We start from the raw sequence: 24,668 nt of genomic DNA, 5'->3' as shown, positions 1-24,668 counted from the left end.
GAGAAGTCTGCAGCACTTCTGGACAGTGTTGATGTAGGGCTTCTGCTTTGCATAGTAAAGTCTTAACTTGCATCTGTGGATGCAGCGGCAAGTGGTGTCGACTAACAAAGGTTTACTAAAGTTATCCTAAGCCCATGTTCATGATATCCATTACAGATGAATAATGTTTTTTAAGACAGTGACATCTGAGGGACCAGATATCACATACATTCAGAAGTGGTTTTCATCTTGCCCTTTAAGCACAGAGATTTGACCAGATTCTTTGAATCTTTTAACTATAAATAGGGTGAAATGCCACATTGTTCTCAAAGTGCTGGATAATTTGCTGAAGCATCTGTTGGCAAATTTCTTGAATGAACCTTGCTCTTGAAGGACTAGGCTGTTTTTGGAGGCTCATACAGTATAAAGTGCTATGAACCAATTGCCTCACCTGTTTAACATCTGTTTCACATCACCTTGCTATTTCAACTCGTCAAATTGTTATTAGTCTTAAATTGCCCCTGTCTCAACTTTTTGGGAGCGTGTTGAAATCATCTGATTTGAAATGACTGTACATTTAAAAAACATCAACAAAAAACTATAAAATTCACAAGGTAAAACATTATATTATGTGTAGTTGTGGTGCTTTCAATATAGCAAAGGGTGAATATAATTTACATATCACTCCTTTTTGTTTTTATATGCATTTTTCATAATGTCCCAACTTTTTCAGAATTGGGTTTGTAAATCAGAGAGTCAAAAATGACTAAGAATGGTTTGTTCAATTCCAAAGCCTAAGTAGAGCAATAGTAATATTTGAAGCCTATATTGAAGCCTTAGCAATTTCACATTTGGTGATACAGTAAGATAAAAGTAAAACATAATCCAGAGTATATTGAGCACATATAAATGTATCAAGACTTTTATTCAAGTAACTACAAGTATGAGCCAGATTATATTTGCAGAGACTGTCTTCCACTGTTCATTTACATACTATAATTTCACTAGACATCCTTGTGAGGTCACAAGTACAGTTAGTGAAGCCACCATACCCACTCATCCTTATCAATGCAAACAATGGCAATAACCAACAGTGTTTGTTGGCCAAATGACAACACAAATAAAACAGAAAGAAATGATATCAAACTGATATATGACTTCCCAATTCTTACCTGCCCTCTTATACGCATGTCCTCCCAACCTCGAATGTTAGCTGTTCTGTGTGGGAAGCCTAGTCCTTTCTCAAAAGGCTGTGTTCCCTGATAATGCCCGTGGATAATCTCAGCATGCCCTATGTCCCGCACTGGTTCAATTAGGGCTTCCTGGCCTAGGCAAGACGGTTTAGAATCACAATCCACTGCGGTTCGCACTGATGACATCATAGATTCAATGGCCTGTCTAGGAAGGGAGCACGATAGAGACCCCACCCTGTTCTGAGTTGGTTCTGGTGTTGAGTGCCAACCAGGAGCCCCCTGATCTTGTAGGTATGACAAGAAGGACCCACCACTTAACCTAAGGAATGAGACAGAAAATTAGAAGCGGTAATGTCCCAGTCAGATATGATAACTATACCTAACCCTTTTCTACTGAAATAGCGATGAATCTCGAGTCGAGCCTGTGCTCTGCTGGTTCACTGCCAGGGCAATCTGGAGCCCATCGCAAACTGGCTGTACTTTTCCACTGACATGAAAACCAAGTGGTGACGTACTGTAACGTGTCTACTCTTTAGTGTCTATGTGACTACCTTACCTGGCTGCCCAAAAACAATCTTCCTCATGAAGTAATAGGTACCATCACTGAAGAAAACAATGCAGATTCTAAGAGTATTAGGAAAGATAACAAAGTTGTGTAATAACTCATTGAAATCAGCCACATAGGACACTGGTGATTCTGTGTTAATCTCAAGCCTGACTGACTGAATTCAATGCCTCGGTTAGTAAGCTGACTGGTCGGTATCCAAGACACCGCTGCACTTTCCACTGTTGCTTTTGTTTAGGTCCTCCTTATGGTCCCTGTGTAAGTTTATTTCATTTTGTTTTTGATTTGGTCAATAGTCCAATTGAAGCGGCATGCATAATATTTTGCCGTATCTGCTTGTAGTCTCTTGTTTCTGTAAGCAATCTCTCTAGCTGATTTTGTATCTCCGTAGAAGACCATATCTCAAGTCAGGTGCTTGTTTCCTCCACATTGCTTGAATGCTTTTTTGTCTGAAAATTTTGTAAAATATTTATGTTTGGGCCCCCTTTCCTCCAGGCCCAAAGAGTAGTCTATACTATCGAGGACCTTGGTGGTGCACCCCTTACCCCAAGGCTCAGGACAATTTTACCAGCTGTCCCACCCGGCAACAGCTCAGCATACAGATGAACCATGATATTTATAATTTAGGGTGGTGGAACATTCTTATTCTAAAGAGCTATTTTGAATAAAAATTGTGTAGTACAAAATAAGTCAATATTTTGGGTCCATTTTACAGTAAGTGAAAGTAAGATGTAAATATGTATATCGGAAAAATGGAAGGGAACATTTAGGAATACACTAGTGGATAAATGGCCACAAAACTCCAATTTGGATTTCATGGGGTCTAAGAATTTAAAGTGATTACCCGAAGATGCTTCCTGAAGCAGGGGTGGCTGACCCTGTTTCTGGCACCTTGATTAGCTGGTTCAAGTGGGTTTGATTAGGGTTGGAGCTAAACTGTGCAGAAGGTAGTTCCTTGTCCAGAGTAATATGTACCAGTTGAGTCCGTATTAGTCTACAAAGAGATTCAGTGACTAATGGCCAACTCACCTGTCATCACCATTATCCGCCCGTCTTCTTAGCCCAGGCGACTCACTCATTCGAGTATATATTCGCTGTTGCCCTGAAACAAGAGATATGCTATCTTCTAAGCTTGTGCCGTTTCCTCCTCCTCCTTCTTCTCCTAACCCTCCATTTGAACTGTCTTTAATATTGTTGACTTTTTCATCTACAGCCCCTTCTGACGTTTCCAACCCTTGACCTCTGTTCAGAGCATTGATGTTGGCCCCACCACTCAGGCAGTGCATCCCGGCAGCACTGTAATCTGAGTCCCCCCCCCCAAAGGATTGATCCTCAAGAAGCTCGATGGAGCCACTTAACCCTCCCTGACCAGCAAGCCCCACTGGTCCATTTCCACCAGGAGTCCCACTCCTGGAGTGGCCCAGGCTCCTGTTCAGAAGTGCCTCAGAGTCATCAGCATTGCTGCAATCCAGAGAGGAGTCCTCCACAGCCACGATAGAAGGACTATTGCATGTGGGCCAAACCTGTACCTCAGACATCTCCATGAGCGTGTCCTCTTCAGTGGTAGCGATGGGTGCACACTCCATGCTTGATACTTCCTGCCAATAGGGCTCATTGCCCAATGGTGATGGCAGATTGTACTGCATGGAGGCCGGTGAGTCTAGTTCCTCCTGTACCACCAGCCTGTAACCTGGAGTGACACAGAGACAGGTATACTGATACAGGCCCCCCACTGCACCATCCAATCAGCCCCACACAAAAGTGACCCTAGGAGAGATGTGCTCCAGACCAGGGGTTGAGGAAAGGGAGACTGGAGAGCAAGCTCTACTGACTTTGTGGGAAGCAAATGGGGAAATTAAATAATTTAGAGAGGTTGTTGCAAGATATTTAAAGCTGCTGTAAGCAATGTTTTGACAACCGCATTTAAAATGTCCAAGTACCTGATAGATATAAATGAAATAGATGTCCTGAGAAATCACAATTGTCTGTGACATCCTTGACTCTGAATGTAGTTAGTGTGTTAGCCTATTAGAAAACTGGTAGGTGCCTCTCTGTTTGTCAGTCCTTTTGTTTTTTTGTGTTAACGTGGCTTTGGATCAGTGTTGGCGATTATATAACTAAATTTAAGTACCAACTTAACCACATTTTTCAGTGGTGTGACAGTAGTTGTATGAACCAGTTCCAAAATGAGTCCCTGAGCAGAAGTCCCTGTACAGTCTTCTTTTGTGTATATAAGTTTTTGTGTTTTTTTTTTCTCAGTTATACAAATTAGTTTGTTTTGTTTAATTAGTTGTTAATTTGCTCATTATCTTTGTGCCAGATAAATATTGCTCTAATTGTACAATTAAATTGTATCATCTGATATTTATATATTTAAAAAGATATTGTTTCCTTAAACGGTATACACATACTTAATTGCACTCAAGCTACATATTTTTAAATGGTAGTTAGTTTAACTGTAGCTTAACTATTTTAAATTATGAATAATTGTAGTTTGAGAAGCTACTGTTTTGAAGTAGCCTCACCAACACTGTTTTTGAGTGAGCAATTTTGGAGATAGGCCATGTAGTTTTGGATTAGGGATGGTCTACTTCAATTGCTAAGTCTAACGGAAGTTAGCAAGACAGCTAACATTGCTTACAGCAGCTTTGAGCCAGCAGCGAGAGCACAGGCATTGGTGGTAGCAGCAAGTATGCAGTTGTAAAGGACTGTTGCTGCCCCTCGGTTTGTCACATGAGATAAAGGGTGTTAAAGAGAACCTTTCAACTGTCACCAACCAGGAAGTAAAAGACACTCCTGCCGAACTGTGGAGTTGGGGCAGAGCACCCTATACACGCACACATGCTTTCTTTTCCATGCTCTCATTCTTAGTCATGAAATGTTGGCCTCTATCAGGCTCAAAAACATGCATGCAAGCAACCAGCAAAGATATTCCACCATTCTCAACAATCATTGTACTCATGAAGAAGGGTGAGATCGTTCTTACATTCAAAATTGTAAAAGGTTTTGAAGTAAAAGTTCAATTTAACTTGTGCTTTTATGCAATGGCATAGATTTAGTTTGAACATTGGGGAGTTCCAAATGGAGGTCCAAATGTCAACACATGGATTTGCATATAAATCTCATATCAGGGTTTTGTTATACATGTACTCACACTTAATGGTAGAAATGCCAATAAAAGTGCTACTATACTAAGATAATGATGTGTAATGTCCAAGAAAGGGAATAATGTGCATTGTCCTAAATAACATTCTAACTCTGACAAACAATTGGCCAAACTGACCAGTCTGTTTCCTCTCTCCCCTTTACAACCCCCATACAGATAAGACCTCTAGTACTGAGCACACTACACACACCAAAGGGATACATTAACCACATGGCCCTGGAATGGGGGTTCATAGGGAGGATTAAAAAACAAAAATACTGCTATGTTGCTTGGAACTTCACCCAAGACTTTCACCCACTGTTGCACTTGTGTATATGTTTGAGTAACAATAAAGGGATTTGATTTTGATTGATACACTTAATCATGTGACTTCATGCCTGTGTAGTTTCTTTGAGAAATAATGTACAGTTAAATAGATATTACATAATCAAACAGTGCCACAATAAATCTTTAAAAAAAAATAATTGACAAAATTAAACAGAAATTCAAAATTTGTGGAACATGTTTTTTACATAGTGTATGATGTGAATATAAATTAATTGTCTAAATTAATTGAGCATCTTGGTTTCTAAGCTCTGTCACTTTAGATTAGAAAATTATAAACAGTTTAAGAAAATGTTATGATTAAAATAGTATAGAATAGAATTCTGAGTTTGGGTTAGAGTTATGCAAGCTATCGGAACAGAAAAAAAAGAGGCTGAATAAAATGTTTAAACTTTCAATATGTTACCTAGTTGTCTTTACTAGCAGTCCAGAGGTCAAAAACTTTTCATAATGATTTAGTACGAACAAATTATTATGTAAGAAAAAGACATAGCAAAAGGGTTGACGTGAGTTTACATAAGGCCTGAAAAGATATATTAGAGTAATTGTATTTGTATCCTGTCACAGGAGGCCATCATTAATTTGAGTACAAATATTTCAGTACTGCAACAGCTCTTGTCTACTTCTGTGTATTTGAAGGCTTTTAAGACAGACACAGAGTGGGAAACAGACATAGACACACAATACCCCAAAACACACAAATATGCACATGTCACAAGCTCAATTAGATTGAAGTAGCCATTCATGAAAAACAATCTGACCAAAAAAACATTCAGTGTAAATATGTGATATGTACAGTGACCATTTGGTAACCCACCCCGAAACTACTGTATCAAAGAGCACAATCAGCACTATCAAGGCCTTCATGCAGCTTTCCCATAATGTGCCATGCAAGTTCCATTCTCAAACATCATTCCAAAATGTTTTTTTATTTGAATGGCATTACAAATGTGCATAACATAAGATATGGCACAAAGCATTCACAGATTCCATGAATACTTGTACATTTACAAGCTTGGTAAAGTTATACCTAAATATTTTATTTCACTTACAATATCTTTATTGTAATTCATACAACACCAAAAGGTTTCAAAGTATACTTAACCAGCAAATACTGGGTTTTAAATTAACCATGTGAATGTGTTAATGTGTCCAATTGCAGAGCCCTTCCAACTAAAATTTTGTCAGATACTCCATGGAAAAGCATTCATGCTTCATGCCTTCCTTTGATTCATGCAGACAGAGTCCAAAATTAACACTCACCCACTGCTAAATGTCAGTAAAAATGGACTTTTCAGTTGGTTGCTAACTTTACTAGGTACTGCAACATAATAAAATGTTTAAATCTAATTTTAAGAATGATAATCTGAATCTCGCTTATGTAAGACATGAGAAAATCAAAGACATACAAACCTCCTACTAAAGATAAAATCTGATGTAACTTGTGCATCTTCTGAAAAGTGTGAAGTTTAGATCAAATTTATCTAGGATTTCTTTTTTTTGTGATAGACATTGTTTCACAGACAGACAGAGACTGGCTCATCTTGTATAAGGTGTTCAGAGTAACCCAATATGGTTACCCAGAACACCAATATACAAGCAAAAACACATAATAATTCAATATATATAGGGACAAAAATGTATTTATAATACGAAAATGTAATTTATAATAAAATATCTGGCAAAATACAATCTCATTGATGGTAAGAATTATCTAAATATTTAAACTCACCATGAACATGTGTGGCAAAAAGTTGCTTTTGGACACTGCATGCAGAGATTATGGAATGAGACACGAAAGTGCCACAAGTGCATATAAACAGGCCTCATGGCATTAAGACAAGAGAGGGATTGTTTAGATGGAAGGAGACAGAGCGAGAGAGAGAGAGAGAGAGAGGGAGAGAGACAGAAAGAAAGGAGACAGGTGAATCAGAAACACCTCCCTCCTATAGGGTATAAAGGTATAAATTATAAAGCTGATGATGGAGCGGGATGATCAGAGAACAGAGCAATAACTTTCCTTTTTTGGAAGGGGGGGTGGGTGGCTTGGAAAAAAAAAAGAAAACACACGACTAGTCTGAGGACAGAAAGATAAATGAGGGTCAGAGGTCAACATGATGTCTGTATGAGGTCAAAGGTCAGAGAGGAGGAGCACAGGAGGAAGAGAAGAAGAGGAAGAAGGCTGGGCTGCATGTGACATATCAAGAAAAACACAAAGCATGGGGTAAAGGGAACAGGTTTAATGCTCTGCCTAGATTAACAGTGCTCTCGCCGTTTGGCTCTAAGCAATGCACTGATGTCTTGAGAGAGATGACATCACTGTAGGTTCCAGCTCACATTCTGTTTTCTGCACTACTCATATGAAAAAATAATAGCTGTCCCTTTTAGAAAATGTATATGTTTTGCTTGGGTTAATACTGCTATAGGTTACATGTGATGATTATAATTGTCATAGACCATACTCCATAAAGACTAAAAGACATTTAAAACCTAAGGGAATCTTAGGGAATTATGAGAAATATGTATTCATTTCAGTAATTCACTATAGGAGGCACCCCTTCCGCATATTACTTAGAAGCCTGAATTTTATTCTGCTAGCCTTATTGGCTGGCAGATAGGATGCTTGTGTCTTGGAGTGCCTCTGCTATACCAACATAACTGACTGCCACAATGTCATCAGGTTATTCAAATTCTCTCCAGAAGTCTGAACTATTACAGACTGAGATTAGCTAAGGACTAGCATCCAGAATTTCTGCAAGATACTGAAAAAAAACTGCAAGGCAGTTGCTGTCTCTGTCCGGGTCTTAAGTACCTCAATGCTTACAACTCACCCGGCAGTGATGCAGGATGAGGGGTCCTACCATACCATAACAGACACAGTGGGATGTGATACAGTATATGTTGCCACAAATATCTCCCTCCGTCTTCAGAGATGCACTGTTTAAGATGTGGAAGTCCATGGTCACCATGATCATAGAGGAAATAGGGCAATAGCTTAACCTGGCAAATATTTTGTGAGAAAGGGTCTATCCTGGATGCACTAGTGTACTCTGATGAATTTTTTCCCCCAAGCTTTGATGCTGAAGCAGATGAGGGGGAAATCAGCTACGGTTGTGCTCTTGCTGAAAGAACATCTCAAGCAAGGACACACATCAGGTCTGCTCTACATGCTTTAAGCTTAAACATGTCCAAGCAGGGAAAGACAGCCCTGGAACAATGCGCAGGATTCATCATGACAATCGAGTGTGTGGCAGACAAGCCTCTCGTTCGTCTGTAAAGCTTCTCTCTCCAGCACTCCTGACTCCTCTTCTTATCTCTCTCCCGCTGATTGGGCCACTCAGCAAGAGGCGAGCACACTCACAGCCACAGCCTCCTCCTCTTCACAGTGTGCCAAGGATTAGCATGCCAAGATAGCCTTTCTGGCAAGGCTCCCCTAGTGTCAGCCAGAGTAAGATGAAGTGGAGACAGTGGGATATGAGGATAAGAACCATCAGCCTTAACCATAAGAGGAACATTTAGAGGATACCCCTTCTCCCTGCTCAGTCAGTGACACTCCCCATCACAGTGGGAATTATGGAGGAGGTGGAGAAACAGGGGCTTCTCCATGGTACGTTTTTAATAAGTCCTACACTGCCATCGAAAGCAGAACATTTCCAGTAAAGGATGACTGGATGAGCTTGAAAAACAATCTGTCTCTCTGTCTGGGCCTTGAGCGCAATCACAATGCTCTCTGCTTACAAGTAAGAGCTGCCAGATGAGATGTCTGCAAAACCTGTACAATCACAGTGTGATGAGATGTGTGTTGTTGCAGATCTCACCCTAAGACTTCAGATGTGCACTGTCTATCTCTGCCATGGGAAAGTCCATGGCTACCATGGTTATACAGGCAGAGGACAGTTTTCAAACAGAGAGAAAGAGATAATCCTGGCACATGTTATCCCAGATGGTATTTTTGGCACAGCTTTGATGCTGATACAGATGTGAATGAGGAAAGAGAAAAGGGGTGTCAATGCACTGCAGCTCTGTTTACCTTGTAACACACAGTGTTATCGGGCCACCCTGCTCAGGTGGCAACCTGTCTTGCCAGCAGAATGGGCCAAATGCATGCTTGTTGGTTCAGAATGGGTCCCAGAGTACAAAACTGCTTGGCCCAAAAATACTTATCTAACTGCTGCACCACAGATGGACCAACCAGCTTCTCTCCCCATTCCGGGGGTAAAGAGGAATAATAATGTAGCCTGATAAGTTTCCCACAGCAGGGAGGAAGACCCCAGCCCACCTGTTCACTGGCATCCACTCCCAAGTTCCTCAGAGATCTGGAGGGTTTGAGTTCCAATGTCCCCCAGTGTAGTAAACAAGGGTGCAGCATAGTGAAGAGAACAAGAGATTGTGCTTCAATGGTGCACACATATTTATGCTGACACTTTATAAAGCAAGAGTCTCTGAGGTTTTTCGTCCAAGTGGTGACATATAAATATCTTGTACTCACAGTCTAACAGTCCGAGGGTGTTTGTGAACTGCGTAGTCTTGCTTAGGTAAAGGAGTACTTGCCTCACACTTTTGACTTATGGAAAAGTAGATGATTGGCTTGTGCATTTCAGATGAAACAAAATTCCAAAACAGCCCGAACAAAGTATGGGCTTACCTTTAGAGTTTAACAAGCTGGTTGGCAGAGGGAATTTGAGACAAGCTGTCAGGCAAAGTGGGAGTTAGGATATTCCATAATAAGATACAGAACTGAATAGTTAAACTTTGTTACTTGTGTAATTTCTCACCAGATCATCCTTGCTGCCTGAAGAGTGGAAGTATGTTTGTTTTGATTAACCTGATGATGTTGTAGATATTTTATGTAGGAGGAGCAGAGTAACTCCTACTGTAGATGCAAGACTCTTATGTCTGCAACTGAAGAATACTTGTAAGGGTTTTATCTCATAGAAGAATTCTCGTAAGGGTTGTATCTCTTCACCTCACTCATGCTCTCAGATAATTGAGGTTATGCAAGTAACCTATAGGTCCTACTCTATTTATACAATCCCTAACCGTAGCCCTAAACCTGACCTTAACATTAACCTTAAACCTAACCCTAAAATCTGATGGGAAAAATCTGTAAGGCAAAATCTATGGTCTGATCTCTATACCTGCAAGACTGACATGTTTCACTCTGGCCTAGCAATAGATGGTGATCAATTGGATATAGGTGCATCTCTCCTTACTTGCAAAATGTGTATGTCAAAAAGTACCACAAAAACGTCTCGGTTACTGTTGTAACCTTCATTCCCTGATGGAGGGAACGAGACATTGTGGCGATGTAGTGAAACTAGAGGTCAGTCTTGGGAGCCCCAAACTCCTCTGATCTTTGAGAAAAGGCCAATGGGAATTGGCATGTGAAATTTGCATTCCACTCCCCTGGACATACAGGTATAAAAGGAGCTTGAATGCAACCACTCAGGTTTTGTGCTGAGGAGCCGAGACAAGGTCCCAGCCATTTCAGCAGGTAGTTCAGTGTTGTGGCAGGAGGAACACAACGTCTCATTCCCTCCATCAGGGAACAGAGATTACAACAGTAACCAAGCCCTTCCCCTTCTGTCACTCACTCAATGTTGTGCAGATGTAGTGACAATAGGTTTCCTTATAAAAAATGCCATGACAAACTGAAATGTGTTATGTGGACTGGCGGTGCGAGACAGGCAGCCCTCTGAGTGCTTCATGGCCAGCACAACAGGCCGTACTGTAACCTCCCCCAACACTCTTACAGGCATCAAACGGTACCCTGCACCTCGAGGACAAGTCGACTGCCCAAAAATAGGGTCCGACTGTATTTGTATTTGAGTGGAAATATGTCACATGGTCTTACAGAACCTTGTCGGCAGTGTCACATGTGGAGAAGTCCCATGGCAGATCCTACCTGAGAGGGGGAGGAGTTCTACAAACATGGTCACCGGGGGCAGAGGGACATTTTCCCAAGGAAGACAAGTTTTACCAAAAGGGAAACATTTTTGGGGCAGATACATCACACAGGTTTACTTACGGGCAACCAGCGCATGTGGAGCACCTACCCCAGTACAGGGTCTAGTTAGCACACATACTGGGCCGGCAGAAAGTTTCTCCATAAATTTTCCTGCAACAGGGCTAAGGAAAAAGGATTTCCAGGGTTCACGACTTTGTGAACACGACTGGGGGTAAAAAGCACATGTTTTCACCTCAGGGGAGGGGAAAGGCTCTATGTTCAAGCGGTACACCCGGACAGCTGGACCGAAACTTACCTGTTCGAACCTGACAACACACAGGACGAGACTGGCTCAACCGGGAGATCCAAATAGATGCGCAAAACATGCATCTGACACAGCCATGATAAGACTGGGTCTGCTTCCTCCCGGTACAGCTTCGCTTGCAGGTTCACCACCTGATCCCTAAATGGGGTCGTGGGAACCTTGGGCGCATAGCCCGGTCGGGGTCTCAGGATTACGTGAGAGTCACCTGGACCGAACTCCAGGCACATTTCATTTACAGAGAACACATGCTGTCACGAGGAGTGTGAGGTCTGAGAACCAGGTCTGGGTGGGCCAGTAGGGTGCTACTAGGACAACCTGCTCCTTGTCCTCCCCGACCTTGCACAACGTCTATGCATGTAGGCTAACTGGGGGAACGCATACTTGCGTAGCCCCGGGGGCCAGCTGTGTTCCAGTACATCTGTGCCGAGGGGAGCCTCGGTCAGGGAATACCAGAGCAAGCAGTGGGAGGATTCCCGGGTAGCAAACAGGTCCACCTGTGCTTGATTGAATTCACTCCAGATCAGCTGGGCCACCTGAGGGTGGAGTCTCCACTCTCCCCTGAGCATGACCTGCCATGACAGCACGTCTGCTGCGCTGTTGAGGTTGCCCAGGATGTGTGTGGCTTGCAAAGACTTGAGCCATTGCTGACTCCAGAGGAGGAGACGGAGTGCTAGTTGCGTCATTCGACAAGAGCGCACACCGCCTTAGTGATTGAAGTATGCTACCGTCAATGTGTTGCCCTGGATCAATGGCCAAAGCACGCAAGAAAGGCAGCGGCATTCTCGCCTTTCACTGAGGTGAAGCAGATGCCGATGCACCTGGGCGGGCACCTGGCAAACTGAATCACATAGCCGAGTTGGACGGTCCTGATCAGCCACCGGGACGGTTTGGGGAGTGCGAGCCATGCCCCAAAGCTCCGAGTGAGGGGAACCAAAGGAACAATCGTGCCGGACGTATCACACTTGATAATGTCGCTCTGCTCAAGTTAAAGAAAGTAAAGTGTGTCTCTCAGCCATGGTTAAATTTTGTCACCCGAGCTCTTAGACAGGAGAGTAGGAAAGCGGAGCAAATGTGGAAAGGAGATAAACTGCAAGTTTCATTTGACACTTTAAGGGAGCGCTTAATGTGTTATCAATGTGCAGTAAAGGAAGCGAAAGCTAATTTTTTTCTCTAATATCATTTCTGAAAATGCAAATCGACCAAAAGTTCTGTTTAAGACAATTGATTCTGTTTTAAATCCATCAAGGATTGCTTTTCAGAATGCCACACAAGATACCTGTGATGATTTTTTTTTACAATTCTTTATCCACAAAGTGGAGCAGATTATAGGTGCAATTATGCCTTCACATGTTCATCAGCCACTATTTTTTAGGCTGTCCAGATAATTGAATCGCTTGGCTCCAGTCTCTACTGTGTAGGTATCTGATATAGCTCTGAAAATGAAGTGTTCCAGTTGCAAGCTGGATGTTTTGTCCCCACGTCTTTTTAAAGATGTTTTTATAACAATTGGTTCCAGAGTGACAGCAATTATAAACAGTTCATTAGTAAGTGGTGTTGTTCCAAGTTGTTTTAAACATGCTATTGTACATCCTCTGCTAAAAAAAACCCTTCTTTATATACAGCAGTTCACAATAATTATAGACCAATCTCAAAACTGCCTTTCATTTCCAAGATTTCAGAGAGAGTTTTCTACACACAGCTCTTCTCCTACCTAAATAAGTTCAACATCTTAGATAAATTTAAATCAGGCTTCAGATTTCTACACAGTACCAAATCTGCACTGTTGAAGGTAACTAATGATATTCTTTCCTTGGATTCAGGCTTACATGTGGTTTTAGTTTTGTTGGATCTCAGTGCTGTGTTTGACACTATTGATCATGATATTCTTTTAGATCGTCTGCATTGTATGGTTGGCATTCAGGGCACGGCCCTGCAGTGGTTTGCCTCTTATTTGAAAGGAAGAACATTTTCTATTAACTTAGAAAACTTCTCCTTCTATTGTCGTGCAGTTCTCCGAGTGCCTCGGTCTTGGTGCACTTTCAGGAGAGCAATGGCGTGCAGGGCGGGGCGGTCTGTCTAGTGGCACTGTAGGCCTTAGTCGCCAGTGAAGACGTAAACCAACAGGCCTTGGACAGGAGTCTCAGACGGCTCAGTCAGGTGGCGTTGCTCTGCGGGCACAGGTGCACCACGATCACCTTATCCACCAGGGGAATCGCCGAGTACCCCCTGGCAGCCCCACCATCGAGGGTAGTGAGAGCAGAGAAGCTCAGAGACCAGGTCCGGGCAGTAAAAGTTGCCCATCATGATCACTTGAGCTCATCATGCACTTCCGGCAAAAAAGGTACAGGTGCGTAGAGTGGTCGTATGTGCCGCTCGTGGTCCTGGAACCAATCATCGAACAGTGGATTCCATTCCAGCCAGACGCTCACAGTCGCCTGGGTAAGCATGGCCGTCAGCTGTGCATGGGGTCAGACTGAACCATCCCACTCTCCGATGCTGTAATCGAAAGCTCATCCTCTTCGAGAGTGGCGAATAAGAACTTGCCCTGAAATGAACCGGCGGTCCCATCGCAGAAATCGCTGGGGCAAACGAGAGTGCTGGGAATGGGAGGTCTGTGGGGTTCCCATTGAAATCCCCAAATTGTTCCCAGTGCTATTTGACACGGCCTCAAACCCATAGGTAGAAAGACCGCGGCTGGGAGCCACTGGCGTGGCTTTCACTGGGAAAGGCCGAGACTGCAACGTTGCCATAATCAAGCTCTCACAGTGAGAACATGACCTGTCCGCAAACGCTGTACCTGCGTGGGCAGCACCCAGCACGTGTGGCAGCGATCATGGCTGTGGGAAGCGGAGAGGGATCGATTGCAACCAAAAAATATACACAAACAAAAAGGCATCATTAAAAAGACGGTCTCCGAGAGTGCTACTCTCTAAGAAGGGAAAAATACTCTTTTAGTATATGATATGCAAATTCCACTCGCCAATTCCCATTGGCCTTTTCTCAAAGATCAAAGGTGTTTGGGGCTCCCAAGAGCAACCCCTAGTGTCACTACATTGACAAAACATTGAGTGAGTGACAGAAGGGGAACAGGAAACATGCTACTCAATGAACTGATATCAAGAATTGATTTGGTTACCTTTATGAATGGAATGAAAGGAACCGAATTCATCAAATATCAGCCAATAAACATCAATGTGACAGACATAAACTGTGGATGCATAATGTTAAAGTAATAATTCAGGTAATAATTGAGCTCTTCTGACAGGATCTGTTGCTTTCTGTTGATTATGAAAGAAAATAGTTTTGACTTGTCCCTCAGTTTGTAAAAAATATGGAAAAAGATGTTTACGGTAATCAACTTACAATGTAAATCTACTAGTCAAACCTTAAAAAAAATGTGAAGCTCTCTCTCTCTCTCTCTTTTTTTCTTCTTTGCTGTTGATTGAAAGTGTTGATTATTTTAGCTGTAATTTGTCTAAACTGATGTGGTCTAAACTTTTCTCGGTTGATTAACTTCTCTACTTCTTACTTAAGTCTGTTCTATATAAACAGTGCAATATTTTCCAATGTTCTTTGTGCATATCAGATGGTAAATAACTGTTGAAAACTCTTTCTCTTCTGAGGTTCTTTAAATGACAGTCTAACAAGGTGCACACTTTTCCAAGTAACATAACTGATATAACCAATATATATATATATTATGTATAACCGGTCTCTAGTCTCATGCTAACACGTGTAATGTTGACATGTAGGCTTCCATTGTAAGTGCATTACAGTAAACTAATTCATATTCATACTGTAGATGCACAAGTCATATATCTTCCGGTGGTAATCAGACAGCATGCCAAAGATGCTTGCAATACAGACTTTAACCCAGAATATTCCTCTGTTTAAATATTTTTCACTTGTACTTAAAGAGTATAATTAAAGTAATGTGCCAAACATTCATTTTAAGATGTTAAATGTGTCCTAACCAAACACACAACAAATCTATAGCACAGCTACACTATTTAACTAAAGAAACAAGTGAAATAGTAACCATCATGTTTTCCCCAATTTCAAAGATAACAAACATCTTTGAGTAATTTTTAAGTATTTCCATGGACAGGCTACAAAGAGTAGTAACAAGGTAGTGGAGGGGTGTCTTCAGTCCTGGTCCTGGTGACAGCAGAACTGGAGGTGGACATGTTAAGTTCATAGCCAAAATATAAAGGGACAAGGGTTTGAACTGGAGCAGATATTAGCTGGATGAGGGGAAAAGCCAGCTTTTGGAAATAGGATTATATGGGACAAGTGAAAAAAGTGAAGAAATGTCACTTGGGAACTTGAGAGTGTCTCTCTTACCATTTGTGATGCCAGGAGATAGATGGTCTCGGTCATGATGTCTGGACATGGAAGCCTCTTGTTCCCAACCTCCCTGCTGACCTGTTGGTGGTCCCTGGCCCTCCAACATGTTCACAATGTCCACTCGGTCAATGCTCTTCAGGGCCATGTACAGGCTGTCCACTACAACGGTGAGAGACACACAGATGGTGGAGAAATGGAGAAGGGGAAGACAGGGTAGTTGGACAGAAAGGATGAGGACAGAGACACACCACTGACAAAACCAAAGGATTTCAAAACACTATTAGGAAAGACATAAAAAAACAGACAACGATTTCAACCACATTAGATAAATTAGATTATTCTCTATGAGGTAACATTTCCTTGTTAATGATTTGGGCATTCTTTGCATCAAAGTAAATGGACATTTTGGCACTCACTTTTGGTTCTCTTCCCTTCTTGAGTGGCCCACAGGTTGAGCAGTGTTGAGCTCTGCTCTAAAAGGGAGTTTGGATTCTCCACTCGAATCTTATTAATTTCATCTACATTAAACTGCAGTTCACGTCCCAGCTCTGCAGGAAGAGTTACTCATTGTTAATTAACACTTTGATCATATCAGGCTTAAAGAATGATTAACTTAAGTATGGGGCAACATTTGTGTCCGATCTAAAACAAATCTATTGATAAATTAATTGACTAATCAATAATTAATCAATTAAAAATTGTGTAAATTGGTGGATACATAGAGTAGATAAAGTAAAATATAAACAAATCAACAATCTGATGATCAAATCTATGAATCAGTTCAGTGTCAAAATGAACAAAACTTAATATGTTGAAAAGTTGAAAAGCAATGCACAGTTCCTGTTGTTTTCCTCATATGCATTTAGTGTGCAACAATTAAAGGCAAAATGCAAACATAATTGTTTTTCTTTATGTCAGTGTAGTTAGTGCAATTCAATATCAAGCATCATTTACTTGTATTTTGGCACTGAAAACCTTCCATACTAGATATCCAAAGGCACACTGCTTCTTATATGTAAATGAGTTACTTGGATATGCAGATTAGCCTATGGCATCATCAAATGCCTTTGAGAACTACATCAGGGCTATCCTAGATACTAAGAATTATGGAAGGCCAATCGGGCCAAAAACATGTTATAATTTGCTCTTGGACACAGTCATCTGTTAACTGTCAACAGATGAACAGATTATTGTGCTTGTGTGGATGTGCTGACAAACATTTTAAGAAAATTAAAATATTTTCATGGAAAAAATTAATTTATTAACATATATTATGTGAAAGTATATGCAATTATATGATATGCTTTGAAACAGTAAATACAAAAAGAAAATTATGTATAGATATTTTTTTAATTAATAAAAAAGAATATGCATTTTCAATTTCTTTGTGCAAACCGTCAAATTGGCTCATTTAACCCTCCTATGGTATTTGGTCATTTTTGACAGAATTTTTTTTTAATATTTAATAAAATATAAAAACAAATTGACATTTCCTCCATTTGTCATCTGAACATACAAAACAAAATTAGGACTGATTCTAAAAAAGTGACACCTTAGGTATTCACGGTCAAAATTCTAAGTAAAATGAATGGAAAAGCAATTTTTTTATCTGTCAAATACAATCAATAAAATATTGCTGCAAGCAGCAATGCGATTCCTCTTCAAAATGGCAAATCATTTAAAATTGATCAGTAGAGGGTTGGGGCTAAACCCTCCCAATGGAGGAATCCAAAAAACATGTCTGAATCCTAAACTAAACATTTTCAGTGTACAGAAAAATCCATCATGCCGGACATTATGGATCCTTGAGGCTTTTTTGTTCCCAATGAGAAATGAGGTATGAGGTTAAGTTTCAGAAGAATTGAATAAATGGGGTGGAAATGACATCACTTTGAAAATAGGATATTTGGGCATGGCTTGTAGTGCCCCCTAAGGGCAAATGTGGGCCATTCTCGGTGTGGGGTTTCCTGTTGGCCTGTAGTATCAATGTACCAAATTATAATTTTTTTTTTACCAGAAAATAGTTTTTTTGGGCATTGATCAAATGTGGACATTTACACCCCCTTTCAGCCATTTTGTATCGTATTCTTTTTTGCTAACTACTGTTCAGGAGAAGAAGAGTTCTGTAGATTTTCCCAAATTTTCACTGTACAGGAAAATCCATCATGGTGGAAGTTATGGGTCCTTGAGGCTTTTTTGTTCCCCATGAGAAATGAGGCATGTACACCAAGTTTCAGATGAATTGGACCATCACTTTGAAAAAAAAATATTTTGGGCGTGGCCTGTAGCGCCACCTATGGGCGAATGTGGGCCATTCTTGGTGTGGGGGAACCCGTTGGCATGGAGTATCAATGTGCCAATTTAGAACAATTTTGACCAGTGACTTTTTGAGATATTGGGGCTCAAGGAGAATAATAATAATAATAATAATAATAATAATAAAATAACAGCCGAGGAATCTAATTAGCCACAATACAGGAAAAACACAAACACACACACACGCACGCACACAATAATGAACTAGTGAATGTAACGAATGAATGTTGAACTTGTAATGAATGTTTTTTTTTACATATGTCAAATTAAACCAATAAATCAGCCACAATGCAAAAAAATACACACTAAGAAATTAAGGGTTGAGACGATTACACACATTGCAGAACACACACGCACGCACGCACGCACGCACGCACACACACACACACACACAGAACCATGGCATTAAAGTGGAGCTCTACAGCAATCTTTTGGTCATTGTTGGCATTACAAGTCATCTGCTGTTTTCCAGCAAAATACATATTTACTTTGGAAAGCTTGAAATTGCTAAATGTTTACTTTTAGAATTCTTATTCTGTGTCTTGTCTTTGTAACACCATGATCAGGTTTGATGACAAGCATTTTTAAAATTCTAAACTTTTACAAATAATAGTATGATAATGTCTGAATATATATCAAAATGCATATCTTATAATAAAATATAAAATTAGGATACAAAAAGCCAGAAAATCAGATTACACAGTAGGTGACTACAATCATCTACTGGCTGTTACTGGCATGACATGGATTTCAAGTCATGTTATTTATATTTTGTTAACCATTTTCTTCATGTTTCAACTTATAGAATTGTAGGTTTTTAATTATTTTTACATATATATGCATATTTGTAAATGAAAATTAATGGTAAAATTTAGACATTTACATGTAAATAAGATCAAAATAGCATAAAATCCCCAAATAAATGCATAATTATATTGTTCTTACTTCAGAGAAGAAAAAAGGTAACATCATCATTATCAAAATAATAAAAAAAAAACCTTCTGGTCAAAAACATGAGTACCACAGGAAGGTGCCATTTTTGAATACCATAGGAGGGTTAAGGTTTTTGGTTACATGTTGTTTAATTTAATATTGTATTCAATATATATAATATTGTTTTTAATCAACAGCTTATATGTTTAATTTTTATTTTATCTTTTCTGTTTATCCAAGAATGTTCAGACTGTCTAAAAAATTAATAATTAATTTGTCAATTGATTTATCATTTCATCAGTTAATTTATCAACTGATCAATTGATTTTGAAGTTGCATAAGTGGGCCCCCATACTAATACCTAGCATGAAAAAAGTGTAGCTTGTGCAAACTTGCAATATCTTTCATAATGCAAACTAATGAATAATTAAAATGTTGCAATCTGTATTTAAAAGATATATGGGTGTCCAGATATGCCTTGATAAGACATAGCCAGTTAAGCATTATGCTTTTTAAGCAAAAGAGGTGCATCCAAACCCACACACTCACCAGCCCAGCTCAGGCCTAGCTGTTCAGCTATTAAAGCCATCTTTATCTCCGTCCTTTCCATGGCGCTCAGTGATGCTGCAGAAATCAGACCATCATTGGCTCAAGAGTTCAGCAATCTGATGCTGCAGCTCACATCTTATTCAAAGCAGTGTCAGGCAAAGGTTGTACGAGATTTGGGTGCATAACATGCAGGAGATAATAGGAGTAATCTTACCCATGGCTGGCTCATTTAGAGCACTATATCTTTCTCTCAGAGCTAAAGGAGTCAGAGTCCTCCTTCGGTCATCAGTTCCTATGATCTGTTATATAAAAAAAAGAATGTCTTGTTGGAGAACCATTTAATATATAGGTATATGCTTGAGTGGGTAACTAAAGTATGTGAGAACACTGGTTAATTACCCTTTGCATTACCTTAATACATGGTGGCATGGTAACATTGAGGTTGCACAACACATTTTGACAATCTTCGTATTTAGTTGATTTGCGCATAAAGGACAAAAAGCCAGAAGGGTCTTTACTGCTGTCCCTCACCTGGTGGAGAAGAGACACTGAGACTTATTTATTGATTTATTATCCACAGTGGAGTTCAAAATTCTGACACCATACTAAAAAGTTGGAATTTGTGTTGTGTTTTTTTTTTCCAACACCTGTTAACAACAAAACGTTTTTTTTTTTTAAGATTTTAGACATTTTAAAATTAAGAAATGTTGAAGGGCAAGATGTTCAGTTGCACTTGCAACATAATAAAATAAATAAATAAATAATGTATCTTTTAATTATGGCTAAAAGTATCTTATTTGGAAGTATTAAAAAGGAGAGGAAGCTAGATGGAATAATCAAGCTGTAATATTATATCTGAATGGGATGGCTCTACCTTGACAGACACTGGCAGTCTGTTGTCCTTGAAGGCTTGGAAACTAAAACAGCGTGGCTGCTGGGCAGCTTTCCTCATGGGAATTAAGTTTCCTGAACACTCCAAGTACAGCGGCATCCCCTCCATGACCTATAGAACACATGCCAATCAAGGGGTTACAGAAGATGCATCCAGCAATAATTTTTGAGTAGTAAGTAAATGCTTAGCAATCAGTCAGCTCTGTGGGTCCATACAATGCAAGTGAATCTCAGAACATTAAAGGGAAAAAAAAGGATATACAGACAGCATTAAAGTAATCCCCATTACTCCTGTAGTTAAAGCCATATCTTAGGATATGATAGGTGTGGGTGAGAAACAGATAAAACAATTTTTATTTATTTTTTACAATAAATCTCTACTTTCACTTTCACATTCTTCTTATTTTGTTCACATTCTTTGTGCATTTCACCACCTACTGGGCAGGAAGGAACATTTCTTAAATAGTGATCTGTTTCTAGTGATCATATTGCTTCAGAAGGCATGGATCTAACCATTGTATGGATTATTTTAATGATGCTTTTATATGCTTTTTGAACCTTCAAAGTTCTGGCCACCATTAACTTGCATTGTACAGACATACATAGCTGAAATATTCTTCTAAAAATCTTCATTTGTGTTTAGTAAAAGAAAGAAAGTCATACACATCTGGGATGGCATGAGGGTGAGTAAATGATGAGAGAATTTTCATTTTGGGTGAATTAAGGTGATTTAATCAGAAACTTTTCAATAACTGTCCAATAAGGGAAAGGATATTATTTGGTGAATGCCTTTTAAGAATGCCTTTAGCCCCAGCATAAATGCCCCCCATAAAAAAAGACCCACTCTTAAGTGGGGGAATAGGCTTGTTATAAAGAATATTCAAAGTGGGAACTCATTGACTGACCCAACCACAACTGTCATGAAATGTCAAAGTATTATCTTAATTTGTCCCTTAAAAAACATTTTGCTGTATAAAAAGCATTTGTATAAGTTGACAAATTTTGCTCTATAACTATTGCCACTTTATCTTCACTATATCACTATGATATGTTAGCGGATAATACTACAATACACATTTGTAGATGCACCGTAGAAGTTGCATCTACATGAAATTAACACACTCCTATAGTGCTATGTGACCTCAATGTCTCTGCTACGGGCCACTTCAGTAAAATTCTCATGCTGCTCCAAGGTTTTGTCCATTTTGTCATCAGTCATGCAGTAACAGCGGAGTCGACCCTCTCGGGCTTCATTCATCTTTGCAAAAACCACAAACTTGGCCATATATGGCACAGCTGACAGCTCGCGGTACAGAAGGTTAGCAAAGGTAACAGCCTCTGCAGTCCGAGGACAGTCTGCCAGCCAGAAACTGAAAGGGAGCACAAAAAGTATTTTGAGAAGGATTTTTTAGAAGTGACCAAGATAGAGGAAAACATACATTGAGATTAAAGTAAACATGTCATGCACAGGTTACGGGTTACAGGTACTCTAATATGAATCTGTAGAAATGTCTTACCGGGCAGACACATTGGTGGTGAAACTGGCACAATCATTGGCATACATGAGTTTGGTGGTGCCCGTTATATCTTCCCACTGAGCAGGAGCTGTGCCACCTATGAAATATAGAGTTTAATTAGGAAGAAAATCAATATGTAAGAATTAACTCTTGGCTTTATTACATTCTACTGAAATGCTTACAGAAAATAAAACCTTAAGCGGGCTAACAAAACATAAAGGTGAAATGTATTTACTCCAAGTTCAGTGTGTGGTGTCAGCTACTGTATATGTCAGCAGTTGATTTCCCTGAAAGTGTAAACACCGTGTCTCTGTTCTTTGTTTGAGCCTCCTGACCAGCCCGACACAGTAATATTGGATCAACCAATGGTGTGAGCTTTGAGTGGGACTATCTGTTTGCCAACCAATGGCAGATGGAGGAGTATTTAGCAGGGATATTATAGTTAACTTAAACTGAAACTGAAGCGAAATTCCAAAATATATCCTGGAAAATGGAAATAGAAATTAAAATAAAATGATCATAAAATATTTTTTATAAATATAGATAAATATAATATTTCTTGTTTTTAATAGTTTGACTTGGGCATATTTAATATTTTTGAGCATTTTTTATTAAATCTTTTTGTTTCTTTACAAACATGCCACCTACTGGCTACAATTGTCTAGCAGGAGAAACCTTGTGGTCAGAAGGAGATATACCAGCTGCATTTATATATATATATATATATATATATATATATATATATATATATATATATATACAGTACTGTGCAAAAGTCTTTGGCACATAAGAAGTTTCACAAAAGCATTTGTCGTAAGATGGTTATTTATATCTTCAGCTTTAGTGTGTCATAGGAAATATAAATGTTAGACTCCCAAACATTACTTTTGCAAATAGAAAAGATTAGAATAGAAGAACAGGGAGCCCTACAACAGATGTCATGGCCCCAACAAAGCTCCCCACTGAACATCGTGTCAGTCTATTCTATTATATAAAGAAACAGAACTCACACAAGTGCCTAAAACTTTTGCACAGTACTGTAGCTATCTATCTATCTATCTATCTATCTATCTATCTATCTATCTATCTATCTATCTATCTATCTATCTATCTATCTATCTATCTATCTATCTATATTGTACATCTAAATGGCTAGTTGGTTTGGGGAAAAAAGTGCACCAGTAATGCACAATGAGGTGTATAAAGACACTAAACACTGCCGGGCTCAGCTAACCAGGGAGCGTGCTAGTAGTCATGTTTCCATCCATTACTAATTTGATTCATGCTAGGGTGTGCTGGGTGGTTGTCAGGGAATTATTATGTGGTTACTCAGGTGCTCTGATAATTTGTCTGGTTGCTATATGGCTGCTAGTGTGTTCTGGTTGGTTGTTTACTGACCCAAGTTAAAAGAGTACATCCCCAAGTGTCCATGATGATTTTCTACACGATTACCAGTGCTGAATAGTAATATGGTTCTGATTACAATTTCATGATGAAAATTGTAGTCAGTAACATAATCTCTTGGATTAAATTTTTAAGAGAATCTAATGTGATTACTTTAGGATTACTTTTGGATAACTTCTGACCTAATTCTTGTTTATTTAATGTAACATGCATTTAAGTAGAAATTAGGATAAGCATGTAAATTGTGACATAACTTTGCTTAAATGCATTAAAGAAAAATGACTCAATGTTTCAAAATATGCGAATTAATATGGTTTTCATTCAAAAACACTTCAGGATTTACCACATATATCAGGTGTTGGCTGATTAATAATATATATTTATATATATATTTTTTAAAGACGAATTAGAGGGATCAAAAAATTCTGAACAAATTACTGTCTATGCCTCATTAATATGCAATCATGCTATCTATAAAAAAGTAACTTAAATCTGATTACAAGTATTTTAAAAGGTAATATAATCTGATTACAAGTACTTGATTTTTGTAATCTGATTTTGTCATTCATATTACATATAATAGGTTACAACCCAACTCTGATGATAACATCATGATGAATTTAAAGGGATAGTTCATCCAAAAATGACAATTCTCTCATCATTTACTCACCCTCATGCCTCCCTGATGTGTATGACTTTCTTTCTTCTGCTGAACACAAACAAAGATTTTTAGAAGAATATCTCAGCTCTGTAGGTCCATACAATGCAAGTGAATGGTGGCCATAATTTTGAATCTCCAAAAAGCACATAAAGGCCGCATTAAAGTAATCCATGAGACTCCAGGGGTTAACATTTATATTCTCAGAAGCGACATGATAGGTGTGGGTAAGAAACAGATCAATATTTAATTCCTGTTTTACTATAAATTCTCCTCCATGCCCAGTAGGTGGCGAAATGCACAAAGAATGTGAATCACCAAAAACAAAAGAAGAATGTGAACGATAAAATGAAATGTATGTATAGTAAATATATATGCATAGTAAAAAATTATTTAAATTTGCATCTTTTCACTTATCATATAGCATCTGAAGATATAGATTTAACCACTGGAGTTATATGGATAACTTTTAAGCTGCCTTTATGTGCTTTTTGGACATTCAAAGATCTGGTCACCATTTAATTGCATTGTATGGACCTGCAGAAGAAAGAAAG

At 39.3% G+C, this 24,668-nt stretch overlaps 1 protein-coding gene across 1 annotated transcript in view; it reads right to left on the bottom strand.

Moving 5' to 3' along the window:
* Positions 1 to 24,668, bottom strand: part of LOC127622052 (ankyrin-1-like) — a 188,933-nt gene that overhangs the window by 25,662 nt on the left and 138,603 nt on the right. The window contains exons 31-40 of the mRNA XM_052095963.1: positions 22,053 to 22,149; positions 21,677 to 21,905; positions 20,519 to 20,647; positions 20,056 to 20,175; positions 19,859 to 19,943; positions 19,645 to 19,719; positions 16,263 to 16,394; positions 15,844 to 16,005; positions 2,767 to 3,427; positions 1,152 to 1,491 (exon numbers count right to left, since the gene is read on the bottom strand). Coding sequence (XP_051951923.1) covers positions 1,152 to 1,491; positions 2,767 to 3,427; positions 15,844 to 16,005; positions 16,263 to 16,394; positions 19,645 to 19,719; positions 19,859 to 19,943; positions 20,056 to 20,175; positions 20,519 to 20,647; positions 21,677 to 21,905; positions 22,053 to 22,149 — 2,030 coding nt within the window. The remainder of the gene's footprint in view (positions 1 to 1,151; positions 1,492 to 2,766; positions 3,428 to 15,843; positions 16,006 to 16,262; positions 16,395 to 19,644; positions 19,720 to 19,858; positions 19,944 to 20,055; positions 20,176 to 20,518; positions 20,648 to 21,676; positions 21,906 to 22,052; positions 22,150 to 24,668) is intronic.

The sequence above is a fragment of the Xyrauchen texanus genome, chromosome 3, assembly GCF_025860055.1.
Source record: "Xyrauchen texanus isolate HMW12.3.18 chromosome 3, RBS_HiC_50CHRs, whole genome shotgun sequence".
Taxonomy (NCBI): domain Eukaryota; kingdom Metazoa; phylum Chordata; class Actinopteri; order Cypriniformes; family Catostomidae; genus Xyrauchen; species Xyrauchen texanus.
Note: the sequence above shows the minus strand (reverse complement) of the source record. Positions and strands in the feature narration are given on the sequence as shown.